The 26,907-nt window shown below is 45.7% G+C and overlaps 2 protein-coding genes across 4 annotated transcripts in view; one reads left to right on the top strand and one right to left on the bottom strand.

Annotated features, from left to right (window-relative positions):
- Nucleotides 1-8,866, top strand: part of DMTF1 (cyclin D binding myb like transcription factor 1) — a 49,763-nt gene extending 40,897 nt beyond the window's left edge. The window contains exons 13-17 of one of the 2 annotated variants that reach the window (XM_032402261.1): nt 620-705; nt 2,861-3,016; nt 3,520-3,894; nt 4,426-4,573; nt 4,751-8,866. In XM_032402261.1, coding sequence (XP_032258152.1) covers nt 620-705; nt 2,861-3,016; nt 3,520-3,894; nt 4,426-4,573; nt 4,751-4,860 — 875 coding nt within the window. In that variant the 3' untranslated portion in view covers nt 4,861-8,866. The remainder of the gene's footprint in view (nt 1-619; nt 706-2,860; nt 3,017-3,519; nt 3,895-4,425; nt 4,574-4,750) is intronic. The other variant, XM_032402260.1, reaches the window with a different exon arrangement.
- TMEM243 (transmembrane protein 243) lies at nt 5,931-26,522 on the bottom strand. Of its 2 annotated transcripts, XM_032402263.1 has the most exons (6): nt 26,280-26,522; nt 25,374-25,676; nt 9,105-9,155; nt 7,805-7,909; nt 6,317-6,389; nt 5,931-6,014 (listed from the first exon to the last, which is right to left on the bottom strand). In XM_032402263.1, exons 2-6 carry the CDS (start codon nt 25,449-25,451, stop codon nt 5,977-5,979), a joined length of 345 nt encoding a protein of 114 aa, XP_032258154.1. In that variant the 5' UTR covers nt 25,452-25,676; nt 26,280-26,522; the 3' UTR covers nt 5,931-5,976. The 2 variants fall into 2 exon arrangements, with proteins under 2 accessions (XP_032258154.1, XP_032258153.1); XM_032402262.1 differs by lacking the exon at nt 5,931-6,014 and having other exon boundaries at nt 6,365-6,508.
- Nucleotides 26,523-26,907: the final 385 nt, after the last annotated feature.

The following is a 26,907-nucleotide window of genomic DNA, read 5'->3' as shown; positions in this document are numbered from 1 at the left end:
ATGCCCTGAGCTGAAGGCAGACGCTTAACTGACTGAGCCACCCAGGCGCCCCTGAAATAATTCTATCTTATATTTCATGTATGTGGTTCCTCCCAACAACTACATGAGGTAGGCAGGACACATAGTCTCTGAACATGAGTAGGTTCAAAGCAAGCTATTTGCTCGGGAGTGATGCTGCTGGAACAGAAGCCTGGTTTTGGGGGACTAACATTCCAGGAATCCATACTGCTTATCAGATTGTCCAGGAAAATTTATTTTTTACCAAGTTCCTGTTGACTTGTTAGTCTTAGGGTATTCCTCTTACTTCTAGAACTATTTTGTGATCTCTACCAAGGCTTAGCAGATACTGTCTCTGTAACAGTCAGCTCTGCCCTTAAAGTACAGAAGCAACTGTGGAGAATAAATAGGTGTGGCCGTGTTCCTATAAATACTTTTTACAAACACTGGTAGTGGGCCGGATTTGGATATGAGCCACAGTTTGCTAACCACTAACCTGTGCCATCCCAGGTAAATCTGTTAGATTCCTTCTCGTAAGAAATTTAAATGACTTCAGGTTTCCAGGCAAATTACTCACTATGAGACTACGTGTTTTATTTTGTTGTCCTTGTTCCTACCACAGCTTCAACAGAGTCCCCTGCTGCTACTGTTGACTCGGAAACAATAACACTAAACAGTGGAACACTACAGGCATTTGAGATTCTTCCAGTGAGTAGCACTTCACAAAACAGAAATGGGCATTTTATGCATAAGAAAAATCACTGGTTTTAGCACTGTTACCATATAAACAAATGAAATAAAAACATGATTGGCATTCAGTGCAGCTCTGTCCATGTTTTTGAGGCCAGATTGTTAAACGAGGACATAAATCAGACTTCCACTTTTTCTTCATCTCTAGAGGTTTAAACCAATAACGTGCTCTTTTTACATATGAACGTGACAGGGCTTAATGAGGAGGGTGCATGCTATGGATTTGTATTGAGTCATAAACAAATACCATCCATAACCAAAAAGTTTATTGTACTGGCCCTTGGGGATACAGAATTTAAAAGTCCCAGTCCTAAATGGTGTAGCCACTTTACAGAAGAACCTTGCAGTTCTTCTAAAGGTGAAACAGTATAGTTAACATCTGAGCCATCAATTCTGAATAATTCATTCATTCAGCAGTAAAAAAGAACAAAGTACTAATACATGCTCCAAGGGTGAACCTTGAAAATGTTATGCTAAGTGAAACTAGCCACAAAATACCATAGAGTGTTTGATTCCCATTTATTTGAAGTGTCTAAAATAGGCAAATCTGTAGAGACAAAAAGATTAATGGTTGCCTATGCTAAGAGGTTGTGGGGGAGCTAAGGACCAAGATGGCTAATTTGAATGGGGTTTCTTTTGGGTGAAGTAGGGTAACTTTTTAAGTCTCCATTCTTACCCTGTTTTCTAAAATGGATAATACCCAGAATTAGCTCATTTTTCAGGAAGAAAATATAAAGTAGGTTTTATTTAAATTCTGTCAAGCTTTATTTGCTGTGAAAAACATAGGGCTATTAGTGCAAGTTTATCCTCTGCACAGTCAAATCTCATGAGGATAGTCGACATGGCTAAAGGTTCTCTTTTAGAACAACTTTGGAACCTCTACTAGCAATTTATTTAACCTAAGCTTCCACTTCCTAATCCTGTGGTCTCCAAAATAGGGATGTGTAATATAACCCTTTGTCACAGGTTGAAAACTTTTTTTTTTTGGCCACCTCCTCTCTGCCCCCTGGCCAAATAATATACATACATATATTTAGAGTATGTGTTCAGGTTTTTACTTATTTGGGTCACAGATATTTAGACTTCTGTCCTAATTTATTAATAAAAGATGATATTGCCTCAGCTTCAAAAAATCATGAACATTACAGGAACTTAAATAAAATGCATATATTTAATACATGAAGTATTTATTGTCTGACCACATCTAATTTACTAATTATAAATTGTAAATGATCAGCTTTTACTTCTATGGAGAGGGAGGAAAGAAATTGAGTCCTACTTGAGTCCTACTGTGTGCCAGGCACCATTTTGTAATAATTTGTAATGCTCACAACCCCTTCCCTGAGGTAGTTATTATGCCTGCTTTAGCAATAAGGAAACTTACTTTCATTGAGCTAGTACCAGGAGAGCTATTATAACTTCAGTACACAAGACCACAGGCTCTAGGACTTCAACATCACCCTCTAAGTGTAAACACTTTCCCTGTGGGAGAAAATGATAAACCGAACTCAAATTATCAAGCATAGAAGTTGAATAGTTTTGTGACAGTTCTGTGAAACCTATCAAGATAAACTATCAATTAACCAGCTTTTCAAAGTTACTCTTTTTCATTCAGAACACTAATTACTATCTCTGTACATTTCTTAGTATAAAAAATAGTTCCTAAAATTATACTATGGAAAAAATCTGTTCAAGTAAACTCTGTAGTACCTTTTCAAAAATGTGAAACTTGTAAAAAGTGGGGAGAGTGCCAGTTCTTTACATGCTAGACAGGCAGTGAAGGAAGACTGTGTGCGGGTTACTGCACTGGACACAGTGGCTTATGCTACCGTGTCTTGGTGCCTTGAAATAAATGGCTAAGACCAGACCATAGAAATACATGGGAGTGAAGAGCAGGATCAAGGTTCTCTGTTAAACCTCCCAGACAAGTGTAAGGACGTAGGACGAGTCAGTATTATACCCTTCATTGTGTTACTTGAGGGCACCTTCAGGATTGGGAAGTACATTTGTGGCTAGTAAATTAAAGACTCCATTTCAGATATAAAGCTAGACTTAAGTAAGCTTACTCACTCAGTGTGTTGCACCTATGTTGATCTTAACTTTTTTGCTTCAGTCTTTCCATTTACAGCCCACTGGCACTCCAGGCACCTACCTGCTTCAGACAAGCTCAAGCCAAGGCCTTCCCCTCACTCTGACGGCTAGTCCCACAGTAACCCTGACGGCTGCCGCACCTGCTTCTCCTGAACAGATCATTGTTCACGCTTTATCCGTATGTTCCATCAGTTCCTTGGTTTTTCTAGTTTCTGTAGAGAAGACTGGCTGATAAGTGTCACCAGAAGCTTTTTGTTTTTAATACTATGAGAGAACCCATGTGCCTTCAATAATAACAATAGGTCTAGGGGAGAAATGGATTATGTAGTCTAAGTATTTGAGTACCTGTTAGGAACCAGGATTAAATGATACTAAGTTTAAGAGCCAGAACTAATAGAGTCCACTTATTTAAACAATTTTTCCTACTGCTGTTGTCTTAGGAGCATAGTTTTACACCATTACTCTGCCTCTACTGGAGTATAACCCTTACCCCTGTGTGTCTCCTTACAGGAGATGGAATGATTGGGGGGGGGGGGGGTCCTAGACCACTGCAGTTCCAGAGGTGAGGGCAGGGGTGGGGACAGGCGGGTGCCACCTGTAAATGGTAGTTGTCGCCTATAACTGAAGTCTGGTTGGGACTTTCTCATTTTGCCATTGACCATTTTCTTTGACATTTTATAGCCAGAACATTTGTTAAACACAAGTGACAACGTCACGGTGCAGTGTCACACACCACGAGTCATCATTCAGACTGTTGCCACAGAAGACCTCACTTCTTCCATATCCCAAGCAGAACTGACAGTAGATAGTGATATTCACTCATCTGATTTTCCTGAGCCTCCAGATGCCCTAGAAGCAGACACTTTCCCAGATGAAATTCATCAGCCTAAGATAACTGTAGAGCCATCATTTAATGATGCTCATGTATCCAAATTCAGTGACCAAAATAGCACAGAACTGATGAATAGTGTTATGGTCAGAGCGGAAGGAATCTCTGACACCGACCTTAAACAAGAGGAGTCATCTTCTCCTTTAGCCCGTGCTTATGTTACTGAGGTAAGTTGCAATTAAGGGAACAGCCTCTGGGTTCTTGCCTTGAGCCTTAAACCTTCATTTTGGAAAAAGCCTAGCAATAATTTATGGGGGGGAGGGGGTCCTCCACCAACTTCCCTTTTTCTCTGGACACAAAATCAAATGCAAACTGTACCTGCGACCTCACAAGATGAGACAGCAGTGTGTTGCTCAGCCTTAGCACCAAAACTTTTCCCCCTGTACCCTTCCAATAGCTTGAGATTTGTTTGTTGGGACCTATGGAACTATTTTCAGGAGAGTGGTTAGTAGTAGGTCTTTGTGGTACAGCTTAGCAACCTTACTTACCCCAGTGTAACAGTGCTGTTTCTTCTACGTTCAGGGGACCTAGAACCGAATTCCTTTTAAGTTCTGTTTTGTCCATTTTTAGGCTTTAATTTTCTTTTCTTTATAAAATGGGATAATGTTTGACTATAAAGTCCTTTTTTGGGAGCTTAAGGAAAACTAAGAAATAGGAGTCAGAATGTCTTTTTTTTTTTTTTAATTGCTACTGTTTAGGATCTAGAGTCTCCTACCATAGAAGAACAAGTTGATCAAACAGCCATTGATGATGAAACCATACTTATCGTTCCTTCACCACATGGCTTTATCCAGGCATCTGATGTTATAGATACTGAATCTGTCTTGCCTTTGACAACACTAACAGGTACTGTGATACAACTCCATCATGTGCCTGATAAATCTTAAGGGGAACATCAGGCTACTTGATCCAACAGTAGTCATCTTGTTAAGATATTGCACTTTGGTCGAGTACTTACTATACCTTCTTGACATGGATTAGAGTACATACATGTAAACTTACTTAACACTTAACTCATTACAGATCCCATACTCCAACATCATCGAGAAGAATCAAATATCATTGGATCATCTTTGGGCAGTCCTGTTTCAGAAGACTCAAAGGATGTTGAGGATTTGGTCAACTGTCATTAGGTAATTCTTAAGAGACAGGTAGCTCAGGCAGAGAAGCCACACTGTTAATTACAACATCTCCAAAGAAATAGGAGCAACTCCCAAGAGGCTTAATTCACCATTCCTTTGGCTTTTAAATAACTACAGTGCTTAAGCCACATACATGTTGCTGCTATGACTATTTACCTCCTTTAAATATACCATCTGAGGTCAGTCTTAGGACAGTGTGTAGATGAACTGAGTATGGAGGTCTTAACTGCGTAGATCCCTGTGATTGGTGTTAATTGTCAGCAGGGAATTTCATTCACTTCAGCTACTGAGAAAAGTTTACAATCACCAAAGCTTATCTACTTTGTTTTACAAAGCAGTCATACTCATCTCTAAAGATCGGACATGGCTCTATCCAGTCTCAAGTAGGCCTGTTCGTATTTCGGAGACATCCCATCAACATGGTGTAGAGCTTACCAGTGACGCTCAGAAATGTCACGTACCCTTAGTTTGAAAGGTGCCCAGCATCCCATACAGAGACCTAGGAGGGCACTGTGTGGCCATGACTGTTGGTTTACCCATTGCTGGCAGTGGGAGCTGATTCAGGCTGGGTACACAAAGAAGCATTATAAGAACATTCACTACAGGTTTTTTATTACTTATAAAGGGAATATGGAAGAGAATAGCAACACAGCTCACCAGAAGCTAGAGTCTTCACCCCTTCAGAACCCACTGTTGTCAGTTTACAAAGTTAGCACTTTGAAGTAAAATTAAATGGGAAGGAAGTACGGTTGCCTACCCTATACTCCGACTCTCACATGTTTTGCTATACAAATTACCCAGGAAATCGTTGAGGAAGGTATGAGTCTGCCCTTCACTTTAATGCATCAGCTGGTGGGGTGTGACATAACTTCTCCCTCTCAGGCAATTTAAAAAAACAAAATTTGCTTCTGTTATGAAAGGAAAGAAATCAAGAGTCATTCATGTATTAGAGAAGGTGAAGCCAAAATTAGCCTCTAGGGCTTTAATGAACATGACCCCTATAAAAAAGTCACAAAAAAAAAAAAAAAAACCTTGTATAAATTATTTTATTTATTATTGTAATTAGATCTTCACAATCAAAGTTGTCTTTTCACCGTCTGTGTTTTGTTAATGTGAAATTGTAGTTATAAGCAGAAGTTGGTTGCCTAGGGAACAATAATTGTATATTCAGTTTAACAGAAATAAAAGAATATTTGTCTTAAAATGCAAGATTGTTACATAGCCTTTCGCCATGCACTTACATTATAAAAAGTCTAATTTCAAAAGTGAAAATTGCTTGTGCCCTTTGAGCTTTAAGGGTTGGAATGTTTAGGTGCAACACCACCTCCTTAAAGAAAAAGCAAAGCAATCTAGGCTATGTCTCCCCTGCAAGAGGGAATTTTAGATTTACAATTAACATGAAAATCATGTATCAGACTTGTGCAGGTGATTCTTCAGCATAGCTTACCCGGCTCTGACTCAACAGTCCTAATGTATAGCTTTGAAGAGACCTGGTAAGTATTTCTCCTTGGCAGCCTCACCTCCCCACGTCATGGAAGTACAGGTTCGCACATACACATAACATGATGATAGAAAATAAGATATAGTAAATTAGATTTCTAAATTTCGGTTCTAAGTCTCCTTGTCGATACCAGTAGATCTAAAAGAAGAAGAATTAAATAAGAGTTTTAAGTAATAGCCACTAGGCCTGGCATGAAAATTTTTCAATACAACTGATTCTTTTTCAACTGTGACCACTTTCATCCATATATACTTTCCCCCACTGAGACAGTCTTTACGTTAGTATACATTTCTGAAACCAATGTGGCCAGAATGTAATTTTTCTCTTTATAATTCTAGTAATACCAAATTTCCACATCCAAGATCATACTTTTTCCTGCTTTCTCAGCTACCTTTTTTCTGTTCAAACCAGTAGTCATCCAATCACTGACAAGCCATCCAAGAATGTATACCTTGTAGGTCAGTTTTAAATGTATTTGAGTAAAAAGGTACAGGTCTCTTAGGTACTGGAAGGGATGACAACTTTTAAATTCTTATTAACTACAGAGTCAGGTTGCCAATACATGGTAAGTTCTTATACAAAACTAGGTCATGTTAGTCACTCCTGGCTTTAGGCTGGGAGTGAGAAGAGCCATCTCTAGTAGTTTTGTTCCAAAGACTCCAGAAGTAGATGGGCCAACTCTTCCTCAGAGCAAAGGAGTAGAGCAGAATAAATTAATGAGATAAGCACATTACAATGGTGATTTAAGCCCTATGTGAGTCAAAACTACTGCTTTTAAGGGTTTATAGTTTTGGTTCTACCTCTCCTCAAGGGAAATAAAACAACAGCCAAGTAATTAATGACCAAACAATTGGCAAATATCTAAGTGAGGATCTATCACTGTCTTTGTTTATGTAAAGGAAAAGCATCTTTATGGTAAGTAGTTGTACATTCTTATGACAAGGATATAGCTGTAGCTTAAGATTTCCCAGGAGGTTCTTGGTGTTAATTACTTTCATTTGGGGAGATAAGCACAGAGATTAAAATAGACTAATTCTGTAATTAGAAGTAAATCCAGAATGCTGTATCTCTTCCCTTTAGAGCAGTAATGGCATTTGCCAAATCCTGCTGGGCCTGTAGGCAGTCCTTGAAGGAAGATGTATTAGGTAAATTAAACTAAAGCTTTGGCCACCCAAGTCTTAACTCTTTCCCCCCCTCCCCACTTTTTTTTTTTTTAAGCTTTCAAAGGTTCCCTTTAGAATTAACAACTCCTGATTCCAGAAACAAAAAATCTGCCAATTAATATTCAGACTTCTGACATCCTTTGCATCGAGGTGGGGACGGGTAATTAGACATACCCTTTCTTACAGACCCAAGGCTGGGAATCTGTCCTACGTATACACTGCAACCTTCAGCCCTCCAGGATACTCAATTTAAATTCTAAATAGTACTCACAAGTATGCAGGCAGTAATACTACTCAAAGAGATGCAGACAGCAAAAAATATATTCAAAGGTTTTGGAGGTAGTTGAGGGAAAACAAAAGCACTGATCAGCGTTACCTGTATGAAAAGAAATTGTGTCAGGCCTTGGTTAGACTGGAGTTTAAGCAATGTCCTATTATAAAACACTTCACATTGTAAAATAGTATCTACCACCAGGTTTGCCTTCTGGAATGTTAGTATTTGTAAATCTGTTCCAGTATGTTACTTCTTTTAGTACTTCCTTTTCCTATCCTTTTCCTCCACTATGAAAGGAGACAAAACATCATAGCTCATAAAACTAGCTAAGCTCAAAATAACCCCTTGACAAAAAGATTAGAAAGCATTTAAACCTCATTCCCAGGATGAAGGATTACACTGGGGAAAGTTCTAACCTTTGTTACGTTATTTTGCATACGCCAACAAAAATTAAAACCAAAACGGTTTTTGAACATTTTGGGAAATACTGAGATAGGTTTCTAATACATTGGAGTTCTGTTTCTATCACAAATAAAGCATTATACTCATTCTTTTTATTAAGATGTCAATGAAACTTCACTAAAATTCTCTTTGATTTAATGAAATGTGATATAAAAATGCCCTTTTTAGACTATGGGAACTATAGCTATATTTTACAGCAGAAGTACCAAGCTACATTATACAGGATAAAGAATAAGGACCAAATAATCTTTTTAAAGGATAACGAGTGTGCTTTTAGGAACAAAATAAACTTAAGGGATTAGCAGGAAAGGGGAGTTGTGGGTCGTATACAGAGGGGAATTGCTGGTGCCACTGACGAGTTACAAATTTACTAAACACAGAAACATGGCAGACTCAGAAATAACTACTTACTTGACATGGGCTATTTCATATACTCAACTGGGGGGTATTCCTGTTGTCAGCTGCAGTTCAAGCGGTAATAAAACTGAATACTAGACTGTGACTAGAATACTCCACAGATTCATGTACTGGCCTCTTGTATTTTTTCTGAGTGTTAAACTGAACCACAATACTGAGGCTTTCAAAAAAACTTTGGCGAGGGCGCCTGGGTGGCTCAGATGGTTAAACGTCTGCCTTCGGCTCAGGTCATGATCCCAGGGTCCTGGGATCGAGTCCCGCATCGGGCTCCCTGCTCAGCGGGGAGCCTGCTTCTCCCTCTGCCTCTCTCTCTCTCTCTGTCTCTCATGAATAAATAAATAAAATAAAATCTTTAAAAAAAAAAAAAAAAAAAACTTTGGCGAAGAGCCTGGGTAAGACACAAAATAAACATACTTACTAGAATCAATAAGGATGTTAAGCTGCCAACAACTAAATTGATGATTCGATCCTGAAAGAGAAAAGAGTTCTTGAGCTCTATGATAGGTCCACGTCACTTTCAGAAAGGTACAATTCTAGCCACTACGGTGATGGCGAATTAAGAAATGAAGGTCCTGCCCCTCTCTGAGCTTTACACACACACACACGTAAGTGCCAGAAAGGCCAAGTGTACTGAGCCACCAGGGTGGAGAAGGTACTTTGGGAAGACACGGACCACTAATGAGAAAAGGTTTTCTGAAAGGACATGATGCTTTTACACTATAGTCTTTTGAAGACTGGGAAGACTGAATGGGGAAAGGATGCTTATAAATATTCCCTGTGCTGCTGGGAACAGTTTGAACAGAAGCAAAGGGACAAGGGCACTCGCATGGCCAGCCAGCCCAGGGCCTTGGTGACAAATATCAGGAACCAGACCGTAGAGGACTTTGAGTGCCATGAGTTTGGGCCTGCTTGTGTTACAGCTTAGGTGTCCTTGCCTAATGTAATTTAGAAGCAGAGGCTACTGCTGGAAGGGATCACACAATGCCAGGGCTGGAGGCAGTCTCACACCATCTAGGCCAGTGCTTTGCCAACTTAATAGCAAAAGCCTTTAGTAACAAAATAATCATGTGATTGAATGCCGAGCCTGGGGTCCTACCCACCGCTGAGCCTTCTTGTCATTCCCATCCCCACTCCAACCAATTCCACAGAAAGGTTTGGAAAACGTCTCATCTAATTCAATCCTTCTATTATAGATTAAGATAAATTTAGGTCCAGTGAGTATGGTTAAATTTTTTGTCTAAAGCCCTACAGCAAGTGTGAAGCAACTTTTTAACAGGATTCCCAAATCAGGGTCACTGGTTAGATAAAGCTTCAGCTCTAGGGACTCAAGTATTTTATATATATAAAACTAATATAATGTTAGTAATACGTAATACACGTGTAATATGTAGATTTGGTTGAGCTTACAGAACAGGGTCATGATTAACAAACACTAAAGGCCACTGAGAATACCAAGTAGTCTTATTACTGAGAAGTCAAAACAAATCCGTAGTCTTTTTTTTTTTTTTTTTTTCCCCAAATCCGTAGTCTTAAAGATTTTTGGTAGCATCTGAGCAGGAACAGCAGCTATGGAACATGAGTAGGCAATAAACAACCGCTCACAGATCGAAGGGCACAGGAAGGAACAAGCAGAGCAGCAACTGAACACCCACTTCCGAGGTGTCTACATTTAAAGCTGAGAACCCAAAGATAAGAGGCAAGCCAAGCTGAGAGAACAGTGAAGGAAAGCCAAGTATTAAATTGGGTGTGCTTGACCTAACCAAGGACAAACCCCTCTCTCCAGACCAAGGCCACTGCAATTCACATGTTATAGAGGACAAAGGAGACAACTCCAGCCACACCCTTACTAACCTAGAAGGACTCAGAACCAATCTTTTCACCGCCTCAGCTACAGAAGCCTGCCCGGCAACACCCAGAGTCTGAAATTACAACCATTTGTGGGCAAAGAGACCCAGGGCCAAATCACCGGTCACTGGTCACTGGTCACTGGTGTCCACACACAAGACAAATGTGTGTCTCAACCTAAGTTGTACAGTCTCTTAATGGGAGTCCCACTGTTTTTACCTTGTGAAAAAAGTTTAACTTAGAGTATCTGCTCTCGTCTCTAAGAGTTCGAGGGATTTGCAGAAGTTCACCAAGGTCTGCATACCTCACAACAGCTCTCTTACCCATAGAAAGAAGCAGTGAAGAGGTTCAGGTGAGGGAGCCAAGCAGAATCACTTATCTCCAAACAGCACAGCAAGATGCCAACTAGGATCAGAGCAGGAGAAAAATCGTAGTGAAGGGATAGTAACTATGCCAAGAGCTTTTGTGTATCTTCTAAAAAATAAAAATAAAAAATTCTGGGATGAAATGATATCAGGACTATTTTACAGGTGGCAAAACAGGCTCTGGGAAAGACAATTTGCCCAAGGTCTCACTCAGCAATGGAGACAGGATTCAATGCCGAGAGAGCAGATCCCACTTAACTTCTCACTGGAAGAGCAGCTTGGAATGCTACTTCTGGTCTAGACAAAGACATCAAGTGGCAGGTGGCCCCTCAAAAAGCCCATTAGCAAAGAACTACAGTAGAGTGTCTTTCAGGAATGAAGAGTTCCTCAAATGACTTTTTCATGTTGTCAAAATTACATAAGCCTAACTGGTTTTAATCTTTCATAATATATCTAAACTTTAATGAAGACTCCTTGCTTGCCTTCTAGACAGTTCACTGAATAGAATCCCAAGTCCTCTTCATGAATATCAGTCATTCTATCACAATGCAGCCCCTCTGGGACTCCCAAGATGGGACGAACCATTTAGCATATGGTCAAGTGCTTCTCACAGGGTTTTCCTTCTCCAAGCCAAGGACTTGGCTTCAGGCCTTCTGCTATCCAAGTAACCATGAATCCAGGCCAAAGAAACAGCAGAGTTGACTTAGTAAGACCTCCCACTTTCAGGCGCTTCTAAAAGCTTGTTATGTATGGAAAGTGTGGTCTGCAGCCCAGCAGCGTCAGCCTCACTTGAGAGCCTGTGAGAAATGCAGAATCCCGGGCCTTGCCTCAGGACCTACTGAATCAATCTGCATTTTAACAAGATCTTCAGGCAATTTGCACATTAAAATTTGAGAAGCACTGCTCTATCAACAAGTCCAAACTAAACCATTTTAAATATTGAGAAGTTCAAATAATAGAGAAGAGACCCTTCCCTGGGCCCAGAGATTACTTGCTGGGCTTTAGCATCTCTCCCAGCTCCCAATCTCCAAAGATAGAGCAATAAAAGCAATTAGTTAAATAGCATTTCAAAGGGCAGTTTTCAAACTAATATGCATCAAATTCATAATAAAGTACATGAAGATAAGAGTATTAATTTCTCATAGAAACGGTCTCCTCCCCATTTTTATATTATTCCTATTTCGCCTACCAAAACTTCTCCCCTCCCAGACCTTTAGACCTTACACTGTGTTTTATTTTCACTCCCCAAGAAAGATCGAAGGATCCAAATCATCCTTGATCCTTACTTGCAGAAAGGATAGGATAGGGAATTAGGACACCCTAGCACATGAACACAGAAAATACATAGCATAGTTCTGAGAGGGATTCTGCATATATTACCTTGTGAGTCATTCATTCATTTAAACATCTCCATGACAGCTCAATAAAATGAAGAAAATTACTATATTTCAGATGCAAATACAATGAATAAAACAGTCTCTACCCTCCAGAAGGTGGCACTGTTCATAGCTCAAGAGGGCACTAAGGAGAAAGGAAGTGAGGTACCTTCGTCAGGTAGAGAATGTAAGACAAAGTCAAACCTGAAAGAGGACTAGCAGATGAACAAAAAGGGAAAAGAAGGGGGTCCAGAGGGACTTTAGCCAAGACGCCAGAGAGAACAAAAGCATGGCAGATGTAGATAGCCCATAGCTGAGCCAGCTTCTTTAGACCTGAGCAAAGGGGCTGGCATCAGCCTCGAGCCCAAAGCAGTTAGGTCTTCATGTTCCTTGCAAATGGAGAAAGAGAAAATGATGGACATATGTGCCAGCGGCTTATACCTGGGATGGCAGAAGTTAACCCTGTGAATCAAGTAAGAAAATACGATCTCCATTGACTAATGGGTAACTAGCTTCAATGAGACTGATCTTTCAAGGCCATACAACCAGGTAATGGCCAAGTCTATCCAATGCTCTTTGCAAAATTCAAGCCAAAGGTCTAAGAATCCTTAGACTAATAATATGTATGGATCCTGAAATTAGAATTAAGAAACCAAGGTTCTCATCTCCCTTCTGCCACTGGCTAACCACGTGATTAACATAATTAAAAAAAAAAAGATCCCTTAACCCATTTGGGTCTATCATACCAGGGGATTGGGCTACGTGGTATCTGGACCCTTCCTGCTTTAAAATTTATGGTTCTGGATTGTCAGCTTCAAATTGCACTTGGGCCAGAGTAGAGGGCCTACTCCCCAGCAATCAGAAAGCAGAGAAGCCCCCCAGTCTTGCCTTGTCAGTCATGAGCCAGCATCTTGGTACAAGACAGAGAACCCCAAACTCATGTCAAATGCTCAGGCATTTCATGACGGCTCTGGGAGGAAACTGGCAGTAACATCTCAAATAAAAACGCATTTGCCCTCGGCAACCTGGAAACATCCTGGTTCTAGACTGTTCAGAATGCTAACAAGTCTTCCATTTCCAGAGCAATTTATTGTTTGCCTACTTCCAAAATGGATCTAAGGGCTTGTGCTACCACAGTAAAACCCCAGCCCGTTCAAGCAACAACAGAAAGAGCAAGGCAAAATTTCCAAAGCGGTTTGGGGAGTGGAGTGAGAGGACAGACACAAAAAAATTGGACTAAAGACAAACTTTTCCGATTTAAGCTCAAATGTTAGTACTAAGACTGCTGGGGAAGTGGGAAGTGCAATAGGGTTTAAAATTGCTGGCTAAATTAAGCACACTGGATCATTAGAAGAGGCAAACTTCTCCTGGATCTAAGAGTTTTGTTGCATGGGTCTTTGCAAATATAGGGACACAGAAAACACAGCTACTTCACACATCATTGTCTCTTATACTGACCAGTAAGAAAGAATGAAGGCATAAAGTTCTCACAAGAGTGAGCTGCGGGATGGGAGGCTGGGGTGGCCAGCATGCCACGCTCCCAATTTGAATGCTCATCCTTCAGAGCTCAACCCGAACATCAAGTCCACTGTAAATCCTTTCTGGACCCCATCCTCAGGCACCTTCCCCTCAGGGTGAGATGCTCTTGTCTCAGGACTCCAAGGTCACACTGCCCAGACTGGAGGCTTACTGCCCTGAAACAGAACGTACTCCCCGTCTCCTCCATTAGGAGCGGCAGTTAGTTTATGGCAAGGCAGGCAGCCTCCTCGTCCTCCTTCCCTGCGGCCTGGCACATGGTTGACTCAGAGAATCGTTAAGCACAAGTGGCCAACGGCATTTCTCTTCGAGGGCCTCTCACCAACAGAGGCTCCTCTCTCATCATGCATCCGGGGCCTGGCTCCTTGGAAATCCCAGCTCCCAGGCAGAACAGCCTGGTGGCCTCGCTGTTCCGCGACGGACACATCACAGCCCAGAAGCTACAGCCTGGTCCTGCAGCCTAAAAGGTCACGTTTCTGCAGCCACGAAGGCCTGACACCCTTCTGGTGCCTCCCAGGCTAGGTGCCATTAATTCCACGAAAATACCTGATAAACCAGGGTCCAGGTTTCCCTACCGAGTACAAGCCCAGTTACTCACTTTCAGCTACAGCAGGACCAAGCGCTGGTTTCAGAGACAGGACAGCAACTCCTGCTGAGGAATTCATCCTCCGGCAGAGCTGCTCAGCACTCCCCGGGAGAAGCAAAGGAAAACAGAGAATGCTCTGTGCAGGACAGAAAACCCCTGGATGGACAAGGCCACAGAAACGATCCCCTCCACCCTCTGGAGAGAGACAGAGGGTGCAAGGGTTGGGGTAAGATGGAGAATTCCATTTTTGGCGTCGCCTCTAATTTTGTGACTCCGTAAAATCCTTCACCTCCCACATGGTCGCAGGTAGCCCAGCAGACCCACACCCTCCCGCTACATGTTCCCCAGGTCCGTCCTCACACCCACACTCGCAAGTCCTGTGAGCTGTCCCACCCCCTGAAACCTGTTCCATGTGAGCCAACGGCTTTGGGGACTGCAGAGTTCTCCCACACCCTGCATTTCTCTTGCCGCCTCAGTCTCTGAACGCTGTCCCCGAGAGAGCCGTGTCACCCATGTACTCACGCCAGGTTCACGGCCAGGAGGGGGTGTAGGGCATTCCCTGCTCCCTGGGCCAGATGGAGTTAGCAGCTTCAGTAAGATCCTCCGCTACAGTCTGGGTGTTTGCGTCCCGCTAATTCTTCAGCTTCATATCCTACCACCCACTGTGACACTATTAAGAGGTGGGGTCTTTGGGACATAATTAGGCCACAAGGGCAGAGCCCCCAGGAATGGGACTGGTGCCCTTGTGAGAGGCTCCAGCTCTCCCTCATGCCTTCCAGCACGTGAGGGCACAGACACCAGCTACAGTCTGGCAGAGGACCTGCATCCAGCCTCGCTGGCATCCTGACCTCAGACTTCCGGCCTCCAGAACGGAGAGAGAAAGGTCTGTTTATAGAATCACCTAGTCCTTGGTCTGCGGGATTCTGTAGTGGCAGCCCAAGTGGACTAAGGCATCCTCTTTAAAGCCTATGTCCCTGCCAATGTCCGCTCCACTTCTTCCCCTCCTCCTCTCAGTTCCTCGATCATTTCTGCACCTGCTTTTGCCAAATTGGTAGCCCTCCAACGTTCTGCTCTACTGCCCCTCCATCTGGTCTTCACCCACATCCACAGACTAGATCCTTCTCCAGCTGTTACACCGAAGCTCTAACTTGAGGGCCTCCCTCCCAATCTGGGACCATGGAGTCAGCGGTTTTCAGCTGTGCACGGAAGCCTCCCCAGTGGATCTGTTCATCTGCTCCTGATGCTTTGAAAACCCGGTCCTGAGTCCCTCCCAGACCCTCAACCACTTCTATGCTCCAGCACTAAGCCTCGCTGTGAAGCCTCCCCACTGTCCTAACCCCACCGGCCAGTTTCCGCGTCCGTCTCCCCCTCTACCCTGTAAGGTCTGGGAGCCCGAGGGCCGCGTCTTCCTTGTCCACTGTCAGACTGCGGGCCACTCACTACACACGGCCACGGGGCTGCAGGCCAGCCCCGTGCTTCGCCCTCCCAGCTGAGCTCCCGGCACCGGCCTGCAGCACCCCACTGGCAGGAACGCCTTTCTAATTCGGACAAAGCCAAGCCACGCGGCTGAGGGAGCTGCCACTGCCCACAGCAGAGAGAACCTTCTTTTGTTTGTACAAGGGTGCCACCGAATCGGGGGGTAGCACTAGTCATGCTGACCACAGCACCCAGCGTGTATTAGATGCCCAAGTATTAGCTCAAAGACAGACTAACCGAGTTGATTGCAAATTCCTGTTGTCAGCCGAGCCTTCACTGTACTTCCATGGCCTTTCATTTTGAGATGACCGTCCCTGCGTCTCCCCAGAAAGTGGTTTGCAGGTCCATCTCGACTCAGCTTCCTCATCCCACTCTTGCAGCCTGGATATCAGCAGACATCCTTTAGAAAAGATGCCAAGAAAAAGAGGAAAACTCCTCCTCCTCCTGTTTCCATTCTTTCCAACCTGAAGAGGACCAGAGGTGACCTGCTTCTCTGTCAATCCTGCACCCATTCCCTGGCCCCATTAACTATCTCCATCTTCATCTGTATGTTGAAGCTCTCCCTCATGGAGTCATCTCTAGCCCACAAAGCTCAATTCCCTCCAGCACCAGAAGAAGATCCACCCATACAGCCTCCCATTTTTTTTTAAAAGATTTTTTATTTATTTATTTGACACAGAGAAAGAGAGAGAGCACAAGCAGGTGGAGTGGCAAGCAGAGGGAGAGGGAGAAGCAGGCTCCCCATTGAGCAGGGAGCCCCATGTGGGACTCGATCCCAGGACCCTGGGATCATGACCTGAGCCAAAGGCAGACGCTTAACTGACTGAGCCACCCAGGTGCCCCATACAGACTCCCATTTTGATGTTAGGCATTCATTCTCCACTCATCTTACATGCCAATGTTAGAAGTTAGGAAGAAAATAAAACCGGGTAACTGAAGAGTGACCAGGGTGGAGATGGAGGGCTATCTGTAAATACAGGTCAAGGAATCCTTTATGTGGATGTGACCTAAGGAATGAGACATGCAAGGCTCAGGGAGGAGGGTATTGCCAAAGAGCCACTGCATCAGGTGCAAAGGCCCTGAATTCAGCAGGAGTAAGCTAGGGAAATGGATTAAGGAAAAAACAAAGCGGGGGGGAACGGGTGGAACGCCCAGGTGGCTCAGTTGGTTAACCGTCTGCCTTCGGCTCAGGTCATGATCCCAGGGTTCTGGGATCGAGCCCCACATCGGGCTCCCTGCTCCGTGGGGAGTCTGCTTCTCCCTCTGCCTCCCACTCCCCCGTTTGTGCTCTCTGACAAATAAAATCTTAAAAAGAAAAAAGAAAGAAAGAAAAGGCCAGGATGGCTGAAGCTCAGTAAGGAAGAGAAAGGGAAGAAAAAGGACTGTTTGATGCCTTTCTATCTTCCCTGCAGTACGCACATGCTCCATGAAAAAAGATACAAACTCAGCACACAGCACGCCTCCTTGGATATAGTATGGTCAGTAAGTGAATACAAGAATACATGCGTGCACACTCAACAACTATCGCCTCCAGAAGAAAATCAAATCACACTCCCCAGCACAGCATTCAAGGCTCTCCACCCAGCCCATTCCCAGCAAGCTCTCGAGTCCAGTCACAGTCGTACCCAGAGTTCCTTCACCATTTCCTGTACTTTCCTGCTCCCACCTCTTTGACACAAGCGGGACCTCCTGCTGGGGATTCCCTGTCACCTCCTCCTGTCAAAAATCTTACTCCTGCTTCAAGGTCTAAGACTCAAAAGCCCTCTGATCTGGTGCCCTGAATAGAATTTTCTCTTTCTTGGGGCTCCCAGAACTTTGCTCATCCTTTCATTAGAGGCCTCAATCCCCTTTTAAATCCAGAACTTATCCTCCATAACCCATGAGAGCTTCAGGTCACTGAAGACAGTGATTATCTTCTCTGGTGAGGCAAAGAGAAGACCGTCCACTCAGCACGTAGGAAATGTCCAAAGGGCACCACTTCCTACCATTGTTAACCCAACTGAGTGAGTCAGACCCTTGAGCCACATCCTACAATTTTCTGTCAGAAGTTTTTGCATTTCTCAAACTAACCCAATACCATAAATAAATGGCCAATTCTCAGAAATGATATTCCTTTTATTTCTTCCAAATCTCAGGGGAAAACCTGTCGGGAAAGCTCTGGAAATGGTGCAATCAGATGTCTCAAGAGGCAGCCCTATAAGTATAAACCTACCAAGAAGATGTAAAATGCAGGAGGTTGGGGCCCAGCTGAAGCAGGATCTCACGCCTTGTCAGTGGGTTAACGTGGCTCCCCCGGGGCCTCCCCTCATGCTGTCATCCAGGGCAAAGCCAGGGACAGCATGCACAGGGTAGAAAGCCAGGGGACAGCTTACCTCACTGGCATCCCAAAGAAACACCAGACTTAGAAGGGTGCCAGGAGCAGAGGCGGCGTGAGAAGGTAGTCACACTTTACAACCCTCACCCGCAGAGCTCCCTCTCAAGTGCGCCATGACCACCACAACCACGTGTCTCTCTGAACATCAAACCCCCCAGCGCATCTCGATCTGGAGAAAGTACACACACAGACATCTTCAAAGGTTTCCCTTATTTCACACACTCACATTTTGAAGCAGCTTTCATTTGTGAATATTTTTGTATCTCCATCCTACCCGATTCTCTTTCTCATAGATCCATGAACTTGAAATATGCAAATTTCATTAAAGCACCACTTATGCAAATCAGATCACAGTGAAAATAGAAAACAAACCTACTCCACAAGTTTAAGGGGCAAAATAACCCCTAGAATCCCACAGGAACGGGCCGTGACCTCCAGCACAGGAGACACAGTGCAAGATTATGAGGTTAGGAGCCTGACGGACGGGACAGATTTATTCTCCTGCCAAATGCCGGCCTGTGGTCTTAGAGGAGTCATTCAACTTTTAAGCCTAAATTGCCATATTTGTACAATGGTCGAACGTGTGGGGCTGCTGTAAGGATTTGGAGGAAGTATCTGTAAAGTCCCTAGAACAGTAACATTTACCAGAGAGTCGGTAAACAGCTGCTAATATGGTGTAAGTATTATTCCTACGTCTAATGGGACATCTTACCGATGAGGCTGGGTCCTCAGAGATGAGTGGGAGTACAGAGGGCCCATACCTTGGCCCCAATTCCAAATGCATTCCATCATTCCCGCAGGGACACTCAAGTCTGTCAACCCACTAGATCCTAAAGCAGCTCAAAATATATAATTATACATATACAAGGCCCATAGACTGACCCTCAGGAAAAAAATGATTCATTTCAGCAGACCTAGCCTACCACCTCAGACCTGCAAAAATCCATCTATGGAGAGGACCACTCAGCAGGCCAGAGAGCTTCTGAGAGGCCAAACTCAGTTTAAGTTTTTGGTACAATACTGTTAGGTTTATTACCTGCCCCTCTGCTGAGGCGCAGCAAGGAGAGGATCATGGGAGGCCGTTAGCTGCAGGAGGCCTGAAGCGTCCTGTCCTGTGCCCAGCATTCCAGGCTTCTGAATACCAGCCCCCTCTGCTATGGTCACCCAACATGGCCCAAGAATGTAGGCTACCCTTCTGGTGATGCTCAGTTCTCACATCTTAATAAACGTAACACTAAGAATGGGCCTCGTGCCCAGTACTGGAAAGGGTGGAGAAATGAGGCAACTGGCTTCTACCCTCAAGGAGCTGACACTCAGGGTCAGGAAGGCAAGATCTAGACAAATCCCTCACCACACAAGGAGTAAGTGCCAGGGGGCACCTCTGAGGGCAGCATGGATGCAGGCTGGGTTTTAAGGAATGTTCTAAGGCGGGGATTTAGACTGAACGGGATTTAGGTATTTGGAGAAGAGAGGGCAATGGATCTGGGGAACAGTATTCTTCATTCACTTAAACCTTTACAAGGCTCTCCCTCCATAATAACTTCAGGGGCTGCACACAGACACATTCCTTCACCACCCTGCAAAAATTATTAACCCTGTCCTTTTATTCTTTTTCCTGAAGTTAATTACAGAGACCAGGGGTGAGATGCCAGTTGAAATGTCGGTCTTGCAGAACCCGTTAACATGTAAAGAACCAGGACCCCCTGGCTGGCACCAGGGTGCGGAGGATAGCACATAACAACCTCGAGAAGTTTCAAGGTTCACCCAGGTCCCGCTCTAACTGCCACATACTTTGTTAATCATAGATCAGCCGTTCCAAGGTTCCACAGGGCAACTCAGCTAGGCCAATGCTCTCCCCTGCCTTCTTGTGGGGCTGCCCTTCTGATAATACAACCTTGTCTGCTTCAAACTCAGAGACTCCGAGACTGGCTTACTGCGCATCACCAGTCTGATTTCAGGGTTCAGCAAGAACGCTACAGAGAGGTAAACAGCATTTGCCAGGAGCAAGAGGCAGCTAAAGGAAAGAGGTCCGTGGAGAGGTGCCAGCCTGCACTGGCCTTCCACACAGGATGGGTAAGACCAAGGGAATCAGTCCTCTCTAGGCACCAGCATCCTCTGAGGGGCTTTCAAAAATTACAAATGCTGAGCCCAACCCACAGAGATCCCCAGTCCTCGGGTCTGGGGGTGGGAGAGAGCAAACTTATTACAGTAAGAAAGAAAAAAGGCATGGCATGGATCATTCTTGACTATCTCCAGCACAAGAAATCCCAACTCAAGTGGTTTGTCAGTGGATGAGGGGCAAGGGGACAGCTGACCTGGTACCTTGGGCTACTAGCTCCCCTTGGAGGGACACAGGAGTTGGGCTCAGAGGATTACCCAGAAGCTGTGTCAAGAGGACAGAAGCTAGAAGCCTGCACCCCTCAGAGTAAAGACTTGGGCGTTTTAGGCAGGGGGAGGGGCGGCAGGCAGACACAACAATCTTAAGCACAGCTTTGTTATTAATTAAGCAGCAACCCTTAAACCACCCCCCCACCCCAGAAGCACAAAGTAGCAGTCTCATTTTACACTATAATCTGCAGAAGCTAAATGCCCCAAGTTGGAATTGCTTTCATTGGAGTACAGGCCATAAAAAGACCTTTTCCCCCCCACCCACCAATCTTGTTTGTTTCTTTTGTTTACAGGAAGAAGAGGGAAGGACGCAGGAAAAATACTTTTGTACATGGATCTTTTGCCTCTGGAACCAAAGATCTGAATCTCGGGACCCAGTAACATATCCCCTACACAGATCCCACTGCCCCCCATATTAGCAGAGTTCAGTGTACGTACTGTCACCAAAGTCACTCGCTTTCTTCTATCACGCCCAGGTATGAACGGAGGGTCAACCACGGTCACCACCCGCCTTTTAAAATGAATCACTCATTTTTGGAACCAGTGACAGATCAACAGAACAGGCTGGTCCAGAAAGCAGTTTACATTACCTCCCACCAAGGGTAGCGTTCCTGCTTTCTCGCTTGTGCTAGCTACGGGGTGTGGGTTTGCTTTCTCCCCGCAGAGAACCATCTTCCCCTTCCCATCTTAGATTCATCCATCGGGATTGGAGGAAATGGATTTCAGATGATTGGGCAGGCAGGCAGCAAACCAAGACAGACTCACAAGGCCTGAGGTTAACTTAGGGCCCCCTCCATTACTTAGAAAGATGGCCCCAACTATGTGTGGTCCTAAGGCAAACTTTTAAAGGCAGCTACGGACAAGAGAGGGGGAATTTCTCCAGTTTTAGTGCACACTAGGGGAGGGAAGGGAGGAGCAAAGGAAGAGACTTCCTAAAGTAACATTTCCGAAAGAGTGTTCTGTAGAAATTGGGCTCATGAATGCTCCCGTGGGGGAGGGAAGAACTCCCTAACTCATCACGCCCGTCCTAAAAGGCTTTGTTACCAACAGTCCACAAGTACTACTTCCCCACCCTCTCCAGAGTCCCAGTGAAAATCAGCATGCTAAAGGTTCTGACAAGTCCCCCAGAGGAGGAAACTATTTTGTGCAAAGGACTACGGAAACACCGTAACTAAGAACTCACCTGCTTCAGAATCGTGCTGTCCACTACGGCGGTATTAGCTGTTGGTGGTTACTGAGCACCTGGAATGTGCTCGTCCAAACCTGACACGGGCTCCAAGTGAAAAATACACGCTGGTTGTCCAAGGCTTAGTCCAGAAATGTAAAAGTATCTCGGCTTTTTATATGGATTATACTTTCAAATGTATTTTGGATAGGAAATTAAACAAAAACGTATTGAAATTAATTTTGCCTGTTTATACTTTAGTATGGTTACAAGGACATTTAAAATCACCTCTGTGGCTCACATTGTATTTCTACTGGATCGTGCTCCTTTTAGAAAACACTAAGCTAGAGCACAGGCTTGGCAACCCCAGGTATATTCACCTTGGCAATTGCGCCACATTTGTTTTGTCCCTTTAAAGAACATACGTAAGTCCACCCCAGGCTTCGGGAATGGATAAAAACAGCTGAAAACAACATTCTGACCAGTATGCGTAAGCTAGCCTACCTAGCAATATGTAATTCCAAAGGAATGACGGATAGGTTCCCTTTTTTGTCTATCATCCCTGAGACAGTTATGAAGGACAGCATGGTTTCACTTTGCCTTTCCCTCCACAGCTCTATCTGAGAGGGTACTCCTAAATATCATGCTGAAGTCTGATTATGGTTAGAGTTTGGGAAATGAAAGAAGTATGTGTATCCCATACAGATGAAGACAAAAGTTACTGCAGAGACTTGCCCACAAGAAAGGCTGTTCAAGGCCCACTGGATGATGTATCTTCTGTCCTCTAGTAGATTCTGCTATCTTTCACTCACTCCATGACTTTGGATGAACCCATTTCCTGGGAATGGGTAACTGGTGCTTTTCCAAGTATGCACAGAGACTGCATCATTTACTATCTATTACCCTCATCAACTCCTGAAAGGGAGTTGTTAAAACATGACGAGGGAAGAACTAGTAGTGTGAGTGGACAAGTAGCCTGCTTTGTGGATCAGCTTCCTTAGTTATAAAATCGAAGTCAACACCCACCTTACAAAGGAACCGGATGACCAAACAGGGGAAAGCCTAAATGCCCCCCATGCTGAGTGGCACGGAGGAAAAACGATTTCCCTGGAGACTGCTCTGCTCTGTGGGCTTTCAGTCATCTGTGCCTTAGAGGTAGACACTGGACCTAAAGCTCTAGATTTAAAATTGAGAGGCTAACAAAAATAAAGATAAAAACAAAACCGAGAGGGTATATACGATCAGTTGTTATATGGCAAACAAGATTCCTGAAAGTTCAGAGCATCTAACAGACTATGACAGGAAGTGGGCTTTCCCCTATCTGGATTTTCTCCTCAGAAACGGTAGCTCGTTAATACTAAGTTTCACGGTTAAGTGGCTTGTGTGTCCAGTTTCCTGCATCTGAAGGAGAGCAGGCTGGGAATACGTGCACAGAGGGCCAGTAAAGGGTTTCTCCGGGTCCCCAGGGATCGGCCCTGCCCGGGCAGTGACTGCTCTCCACAGGGCTGGCTGCACTGCAACTCTTCCTGCCCAGTTCCCGTGCCTGGCCCACCTTCAGAGCCGCCAATAAAATCACCTGCTGTCATTAAAGACTAGGTCTCTCCTTCTCCAGATCGGACATCTCCATTTGTAAAACACAAATGTTTTCTCCCCTTCTCAAACCAATGGTCTCTTTCCTTTCTCAGTTCTGGATAATTTCTCTACGTCCAATCGTTCTGTCAGCCTGACGGAGGGAACTGAAGGGAGCAATTTTCATACCTGGAATTGTACCTTATTCTTAGACTCTGAGTAGCTGAATCTGCTGTTATAATGCCCAAAGTGGCCTAGGTAATGCCAGGCCTATATACTCTCGGACTAAAGTATGCAACAAAGAGAGAAACATTTCCAACAGTCAAGTTCTTGGATGGGTTTCAAACTGATCACAGGTCACAGGAAACTTACAGTCATTGACTGTTTAGGCCCAAGCAAGTCAGAAAACATCAGTATTTCTCAGTATCTCTGTAAATCAAGTCCATTATCAAGTCATCTACCTCAGTGTTAAGGGGTTGTGGGGTTTAAAGGAGATCACAAGTCTACATCACCCAGAACCCCAATCTGTGCAACAAGGCATGTGAGGGAGACACTGAACCTCTTAGCTCTTGGGACAAATGGATAGTCAGGTGCCCCGGGTCCAACACCTTCGGGCAGCAAGCTCCCTCCACTCTCCAGGCCCCAAATCCTCTTCTTGTTAAACCCCAATTTAAGGGCATTCATATGTGCAAGCCCAAGGCTACCAGAAACTCTGAATGGAAAAGCCATCCATGATCTTCCCCAAGCTTCCCAAACAGAAGTGACCAGTTTCTCCTGTATACCCCAACACGCTCCCTCTATGCCCCGTCATAACACAGATCCAATGCATCACATTTCTTTCTCTATTTCGCCCACTGAACTGTGTTCCTTGGACCCCCAGGGCCTATCACATAATACTTAATAATTGTAGTAGAAATAGGAACGTCTAATCAACTAGAACCATGCTCCTCAAACCATGTGCAATTGAGCCGGGATTATGCAAAGCCACAAAATAAACAAGGTGCATCTTCCCAGGGACCAAGCTTAAAACATTTTCTTAAGATACTCTAAGAAAGAAGAATACGCACACAGAGTTTTAAAAACCCGGTAGTAGTCCTGCAGAAGGCTGGCAGCTTCCAAACTCAGGGCTACACCCCACCCTGCCAGGTTTATGTTTCCCATCCTTTCCGTCAGAGGTCCCCCCCAAACGCTGAAAAACCCAAGAAGTTCTGGCGTCCACGTGTGCCCTACTTTTTGAGAGGCCTGAAAGGACTGTCACCTCTCTCCCCCTCCTGCTTGTGCACTCCTGCGCTATCTCTAAAATAAATAAATCTTAAAAAAAAAACTTTGTCAAGCAAGTCTCAAAGGTCACCAACACCACTTTCTAGGTGAAAACAACCACAGGCTTATTTTGCCAAAATGACTCAAAGTTAAAGCAGAAGCCAGGAAAAGAGCTCTCCTCAATTACTGGCCCAGAACATCACATGATAAAGCCTGTAAGGTGGCATTATATTTTTTAAAAGGCTAAAATAAGGGACTACAGCTTGTTTAGGTCCAGAGACCCTTTGATCGGAGCGCCATCAAAGAAAGCCTCCTCTCAAGCCTCTTTGCTTTGCTTGGCTGCCTCAGCCGTAAACCCTTAATGGTTCTAGATAAATACTCACCAGAAGCACCTCTCCGGGGTTCTTCCTTGCGGAAGCTTGAGTTGCACACCTGAGGCCTCTTGAAGGTTAGCACTCCAGCTCCACCTCCCCTCCCGAGAGGGGCTTCTGTACTCCCCTGAAGGGCCCCCAACAGCCCAGAACTTTCTAAACTTTTCTCCACCCCCGCCTGCGGGGCTGCGGGCCCAACGCGGTCCCAAAGAAAGAGCCGAGTGGCAGGACAAACATCTTAAGAGGGAAGCAGGATTGAAGAACCAGCGCTCTCCTCCTTCAAGTGCGTTCCCGGGCCGCAGCCAGGGCTCTGGGCAGGAGGACAGACACACAGACACACACACGTCCCCAGCCCGGAATCCAGGTCCGCACTCACCTTGGCCGACGTTTCTCCGAACAGAGGTCTGTTGTCCAGGCCACTGGTGCCATAGGTCCTGGTGGAGAAGTCCTCCATGTTAGGGTTTTTTCACTCTCGCAGGCCACTCAAAGCTGAGCCAGCGTTACCTCCCGAAGGGTCAGGTCCACGACTGCCCACGCCGCGTATTCACCGAGAGCTCATGGCCGAAAGCGCAGGGGGGTCGGGGCCGTCCCCGCGGCGGCGGCGGCGGGTGGGCGCTCAGGCCCGGGGGACGCGGCCGCTCCGCCCGAGGCCCGCTGCCCTCCTCATAGCGAGCAGCTGCTGCAGGAAGTGAAAGAAGCACAGCGCGTGGCCGACTCTCCTCGGGACGCCCAGCCCGCGCGGCTCCCACTTCCCCAAATCTCAGCGCTCAGCCCCGCCGGGCGCTGCGCCTCGCACGGCAAATCCGCGACCGCGCGCTCCCGGGGGTCCCCACGATTCCCACCCCTCACCACCGCGTTTCTTTACACGATAGTTTCCCAAGCTTTCTCAGTCTCCTGTTGAGCAGCAACGCCTCCACGCTCGAGGAGGGGGGGGTTCCAGTGAAGACTTCATGACAAGCCCCTCACCAAGCCCTCGGCCCCTCTCCACCCCTCCAATTTTCGAGCGGCGGGAAAAGTGAAGTTGCCCAAGCCGAGCACTCCGCGGGCCTCTCCCCCAGCGCTGCAGCTGCAGGTCGCAGCCGCGCCAGGCACCTCGGATCCCCTTTCATTTGCCGCATCTACCCGCGCCGCGTCGCGCTTTCCGCAACTCCCCTCGCTCTCTCCTGCAGGAGCCGCGGCTGGAGCCCGGGCCGGGTCAGAGCAAGAGGAAGAGAAAATCCCGCCTCGGTCGCGCACAGATTGGCCACCCTCCCGGGAACCGCCCCGCGCCCGCAGGCCAAACCTCGGCGTCCCCTGCCGCCCTCGCGCTGGGGAGTCCTGGCCGCGCGGGGCTCCGCTGCTCCCGGGCTCACACACCCGCCGGGATCCGGTGCCAAGACTCTGCGGCGCGGGCGAGACGCGCGGAGAAGGAAGAAAGCTTCCGGGCTGGCGGAGAGCGGGCTCGAGGGCCGAGCGCTAGGCTGCGGAACCCCTCTTCTCGGCTCCCCCGGCCGGGAGCCGCGGCCTCTGTCGCAAACCGACTTGGCCCGCCCAGGCGACGTCACCGCCGGGGCAGCCAATCCCGCGGGCCGAGGCGCCGCATTGGCTGCGGAGCTTTATTTCTGGAAGTGCCAGTTTATTCCCGCCGCTGGGCCAGGCTCCCTGGCTGCACGCTTCTCGGCCTTTTAGTAATTAGCGTCTGCGCGAGCCACGTGGGTGAAGAACCGCTCTGAAGATAGCTTTGCCTTTGGCTGGAAGCATCTTTAAAACAACCAGCCTGCTTTAACCACCCCAGTCTTGGCACGACTAGGACACAACGGGGGTCACTGACAAATTTGGTTTACGGTTGTTTGTATGTTTGTCTTGTTTTGTTCTGTGATAGGGATCCTGTGGCGTTTAAAGAAACAGTCGGGATGTGACACTGGCAAGGT

This window comes from Phoca vitulina, unplaced genomic scaffold (assembly GCF_004348235.1).
Source record: "Phoca vitulina isolate PV1807 unplaced genomic scaffold, GSC_HSeal_1.0 scaffold4, whole genome shotgun sequence".
In the NCBI taxonomy this organism is placed as follows: Eukaryota; Metazoa; Chordata; class Mammalia; order Carnivora; family Phocidae; genus Phoca; species Phoca vitulina.
This window is presented reverse-complemented; position numbering and strand designations above follow the sequence as displayed.